The sequence below is a fragment of the Olea europaea genome, unplaced genomic scaffold (assembly GCF_002742605.1).
Source record: "Olea europaea var. sylvestris unplaced genomic scaffold, O_europaea_v1 scaffold1883, whole genome shotgun sequence".
Lineage (NCBI taxonomy): Eukaryota > Viridiplantae > Streptophyta > Magnoliopsida > Lamiales > Oleaceae > Olea > Olea europaea.
The window spans coordinates 54,511-59,817 of record NW_019236630.1 but is presented as its reverse complement, the minus strand read 5'-3'; the positions used below and the strand labels follow the sequence as shown (position 1 = coordinate 59,817).

The window sequence follows — 5,307 nt, the reverse complement described above, 5'->3', positions numbered from 1 at the left end:
AAAAGAAAAATCTTTCAAATGTGAATATCTATAAACAAAATGTAAAAGCTATTTCTCTGGAACTTGTCTCGAGCTAATTGCCTTTAAAAAAAACTCCCTTTTAAGGCAACAAAATATTTTTTAGAAATTATCCAAACAGTTCCTGAAATAACTTCTTAATCCCAAAAGCCACTTTCGACTTCAATCGTGCAGAGAAGATTGATAGTGTTCAATTGTGCAGAGTACTTTCTATTTCAAGCATCTGCATGGAGTCATTCATCGAGTATATATCTTACTATTGGATCAAAATGAAAGATGCTGAACAGTGAATACTGAATATCCAACATAACATGTAAACAGAGTACATAGAATTTCACAAGGCTTAACAATGATCAGACATCCAACATAAGATAAAGCAATTTTTTACATATTTCTGGGGATAAGCCACAGAAACTAAACAGACCAGCTGCAATTATTTTCACCATCTTCCTATTGAAGGAACAACCTGCAAACAAATCCTAGATTGTCTCTCCATTCGCCCCAATCCATCAAATTCTGTCTCTGGAGATTTCAGCAACTTCATTCCTGACTGGTCTAACATGCTCGTTATCAAGAGGGAACCTGCACATCATCAAAAACATTTTGGAGAATATCAAAAACTGCTGTTTTGATCTAAGAAAATATGAATTCATGTACAGAAACAATGATGGGGGCTACCAAATCCTTCTGCCAACAACCTATTGCTGGTCTTCATGCGATCGAGCACGTGTCAGTCGTCGACGTCGTCTTGGATTTGGAGGAACATCTTCATCAACATTGCTTAAAATGTTTGGGTCCGGTTCGTCATCACCATCATCATCCTCATCGTCATCTTGGAGGCCCAATAAATTCTCACCCCACAAATAACGGCGCCTAGAAAAGGTTCCAGTAGGGCGCCTATGCCTTGCAAAAGCTCTTGACCTGCCACCCCTTAGCTCCCCTCCTGGTTCCATTGAGCTAATCATCTGAAACAAGAAGAAGGTGCTTAACCACCGGCCACCTTCACCTCTTTCCCTTTCACCTGATACCCTATCTCCATTCTCAATTACATAGTCGCCGAGTACTTCAGCACCTGGAATGGCTGAGCGAATGGCACTAACAATATCACTGTATTCTCTTTGGTCTTCAAAGCGCTGCCAAGCTTGTTGTCTTGTTGGGTCAACATCAGCAGGACGGACAGTTGGATGAACTCTTCTAGCATGCCGGCGTAACTCCCTATAGTTACCAAGGAATGAGCAAGATTCACGAGAGCAACTCCGAGACTTTAGGTTGAGGTACTTCCTGGCCTCTTCTACAACTTTCCAGCCCAAAACACTCCCACGACATAAAGGGCAACTCAAATTCGATATAGGTTCTGATTTCTCCATGTCAGTTTCCCCAAGATCAAGCCTTCCCCATAATGTTCCTTGTTCTTCAAAGTTAGAATTTTCATCTTGGGTGCTCCCGGATCCCCCAGGCAGACCCATGGTTGCTGCAGTGTTACTTAAAATCTGAATGTGATTTGTATCCTCCCCGGTCTCCACAGTCAAGTCACCAGAAGTTCTCGAGTGCAAAATGTCCTTGTTTTCTTCTCTGAGCTTTCTGAATCGATCTAAGCAATTTGAATGCCGATAACTAGTGTCACATATGTATGATCGACATCCCTTATCATGGGAACTGCAAATGAGAAGAACAGCATTATGTGGGTGGTCCATGCATATGGGACATGAGGCTTCATCCAATTCCTTGTACAGAGCAGAAACATCTGCATCATTTGACAAGCTTCGTTTCCTACTGGCCATCTATGTGAACTGTGATATGTTACTATTATTGAAATCATTAGCAAACTAGTCATTCCACTAAAATGCAAAGAAAATAAATCAAAGAGACATTAATACATAAAATGATAACAAAAATTTATATCTGCAGTCAGATTTCAAAAAAAAAAAACTACTGGAAGAAAAAGACAGTTGAAAAATTATCACGACAATCATGCCACCCAACACCTACAAAAAGGGAAAAGCACATTGCTTCACAAGTTGAGCATTTGCTGATTGTTTGTGCAGGCCCTCACATGCATGCATAGAGAGAGAGAGAGAGAGAGATTAATTGAACATTGAATTTGAATATAAACAAAGAGTGCCAAGTTATCTGTGTTAAGTGTATGAAGCAACAATCGAGGGAACGAGGAAACACACTCTCAATTACTACAATTCTGCGATTACCAGCAGAACAGATTTCTTAAGAAGCCATTGTTTGATTCTTTATTTTGCAGATAAACCCAAAAAAATTTCTTACTTTTTAACCGCACATTCTTTAAAAAAATCACTATTTAAAACACCATCCCCCCCCCCCCCCCCCCCCCCAAAAAAAAAATCTCTTCATAATGGCCATCAAACAGGGGCTAAATTCATGGAACCATTCATATCTTCTTTCCGAATCAGCTACAATATGTGACTATCCCCATTCCAATGTCCCACCATAAGAAATCCAATTTTTCCCATGTTTGTAGATCAAAGACTTGTATTTGTGAATTTATCAACCAAAAAGTGTTAAGTTATGAAGCCTAATTATTGCCACTTCGTGGAGCTAGTTGTGGAGAAACTTATATTTCATTAAGGGCAATTTAGAAATTTGTGTTCATGTAAAATTCATCTTAGGAATTTAAGTCCTTCTAAATTTCGATTTTCCCCTAATTTATCTTATAAATAGTAAGTCATCATTAGGCATTTGATAACCATCAAAGAGAGAGAGGTTAGAGAAGATAGGCATGCGATTTTCTCTTGTGAACTACTTTTCGTCATGGTGAATTAATGCAGCTGAAGAAAAAGATGACATAGTCTCACATTAAGGCAAGCTTCTATAAATCTAGCGTATTCTTAATCGCTCTTGGTGGAATAGAATTAGAGTTTTTTAATTCTCAACAGAAAGTCCTCGGAATTCTTAATGCCCTTTGTGCCTCCAGTTGTTATCCCCTTGAAAATAAAGAAAGAAAAGGCTGTCTCAATTTAATTGAGACAATGTATGTAAAAATCCAAAACCATGAAATGCTTTTAAAATCAAATGTGGTAAAAGAGGATTACACAATTCCAAGACCTATAGGAAAGTCAGGAATGGAGATGAAAGTAACGCCAAACACCTTGTCTCTCCATCACACTAATCAAGCACCACTGCTGCATTCAAACTATTACATAAAGAAAGGGGAAATAGCTCGGCTATCCGTCTTAGCCAAGCCAGAAAAAATTGATTAGATATAAATGAGTTTACCAGGCATTACAATTAGGAAATAGAACCATGACTGCAACTTGAATTACAAGTTCCAATTCACTGCTAAGAATCATTTCATGTTCCAAGAATTATATCTGTGATGATATCCTCCAAGATCTAAGCTTTTCAAACAACAAAACTGAGCAAATGTTTAAAAAACTTCAGCAAATATTTTATACGTAGTCACTCGTGTCTTCCAGTTCTTCATCACCCCCCACGCATGTAAAAGACCGTGCTTTTATTTGCAGACAGACCGTGCTTTTATTTGCAGACAGACTTACCTTGATCATAATAGAAGTCATGCAGTAACTTCCAGATCTATTGGTGCAACAGGGAACAGTTATTATTCCCCAACACAATCCGCTGTAAATGGACATGACAAGAATGCACAACTGCTTCTCACTCCCCTATTCCAAGCTGGCAGTGCATATTAAACAGCCACTTGGACAAACCACAAAGTTATCCCAGATATAGTAACACGAGTGTTGATGACATTCACACAAAAAGAAAGGCAATTCAATCTCATGACATAAACATAAACAACTAGAAAGCTGCATTCAGGTAACAAACAATCTTAATACATCAAGGTTATAGCAACACAATATTATCACCTATTGTATTTAACTCACCACAAAAGGATTCTGAGATTTTCTCCCTTACGGCAACGTCTGAATCACTATAACACTGGATCGGACTTAGCAAATGAAAAAATACAGTATCTTTACTCAACTTTATAGCATATTGGCTGGCAACCCATCAGCAGCATTTAATAAATAAATTTCAGTAACGCTTATAATCTCGAAGTAATAGGGCCTCAAGTAAAGAAGTATTGATTAATTCTTGAGCAACAGTCATCAATGAGTCCCACAACCTGCAGTTGTATTGTGGAACAGAAAATGGTCATTTGCATAACATCCGACTCGATAATCAAACAGAAAATAAGGGGCCGTGTACCAAATCTCATAGACACAACAGATGCCACAAAGCGGACCCAAAATCCAATACAGAACAACATTAAATCACACAGTGAAGCATTAAAAAGCTTCATTTTAACACTGAATAACAACATAAACATAATTGCCACAAAAGCCTCTTGTCAACAGATTATTAGAAACCCTCTTATGCTTTTGACATTCAGAAATGCAGAATCCAGAGTATCCAAAATCATCAGAAAAATGATAAGCCAAACAAGCCTTTCCTAGTAAAAGTCAAACAAATTATTAGAAAGTATTTAAATTAAATTGCATAGAATCAAAAAGCACACCGCTAAACCATCGCACACTCACCAAGTTTTAAAAATAAATATCTTTAGCCAGAAGACTGTAAAAATCAAAAAAGAAAATATCTTGATTCATAATTAAAGGGGAAATATAGGCGAAAAATACAACAAACACTTGAAATAAAAGATTTTTCCGTGAATTTCAAAAATTTAACTTTGCAAGTAAAAGATCCCTCAAAAAATCTAAGAACCCCCAAATCCCCTTTCAAATGATATTCCCCTCCCCGATCCTCGTCCTAATTGATCAAAAATACCCCTCCTTAATCTATACATCAACGAATACATAAGCCCAAGTACACACACACGACAATCCGCAGTAACTCGAGCCAACATACAATCAAATTAGGGCATAATTTATTTCAAAAAAATCTCACAAGAATAAGAAATCGAAGGTTCAGAATTACAATTAGGAGAAATTAGAGAGTTCGGGCGTTTGTCATTTGAGTGATTGATTGAATTTGCTACGAACTTTGGGTGGAATTTACAAGATAGCGTCCGATGAAAGTTGATTGGAAAATGGAGAAAAGTTATGTTGGGGTTTCAACTCACAAAGATTATTAATAATTAAATACAGAAGTGAAAAAAAATATTCTTTAATTTTTTATTTTTTGTAAATGGAGGTTCGAAAATGGTGGAATTTTTTTACCCTCTAGATAATTTGTGTTCGATTTTTATTTTATTTTGGGGGAAGGCTTTATTTTTTGTGGAATTTACAACCAACTTTTAGGTTTCCAATTCAAAATTATATTTAGAAGTTTTTTTTT

At 36.9% G+C, this 5,307-nt stretch overlaps 1 protein-coding gene across 6 annotated transcripts; it reads right to left on the bottom strand.

The window, feature by feature from the left end:
* Nucleotides 1–258: 258 nt before the first annotated feature.
* Nucleotides 259–5,102, bottom strand: LOC111378855. 6 transcript variants are annotated; one of them, XM_023002135.1, is made up of 4 exons: nt 4,948–5,098; nt 3,546–4,135; nt 697–1,799; nt 259–600 (listed from the first exon to the last, which is right to left on the bottom strand). In XM_023002135.1, exons 2-3 carry the CDS (start codon nt 3,639–3,641, stop codon nt 717–719), a joined length of 1,179 nt encoding a protein of 392 aa, XP_022857903.1. In that variant the 5' UTR covers nt 3,642–4,135; nt 4,948–5,098; the 3' UTR covers nt 259–600; nt 697–716. The 6 variants fall into 6 exon arrangements, with proteins under 6 accessions (XP_022857903.1, XP_022857906.1, XP_022857907.1 ...); XM_023002138.1 differs by having other exon boundaries at nt 697–1,821; nt 3,894–4,135; nt 4,948–5,097; XM_023002139.1 differs by having other exon boundaries at nt 697–1,808; nt 3,894–4,135; nt 4,948–5,097.
* Nucleotides 5,103–5,307: the final 205 nt, after the last annotated feature.

Bases quoted from the DNA above. Each gene is read 5' to 3' on its own strand.
- LOC111378855 (XM_023002137.1), bottom strand. From the start codon at position 3,641: ATGTCCATTTACAGCGGATTGTGTTGGGGAATAATAACTGTTCCCTGT. The intron at 1,800-3,545 runs GTAAGTCTGTCT...CAGTTCACATAG, and splicing joins TGACTTCTATTATGATCAAG to ATGGCCAGTAGGAAACGAAG.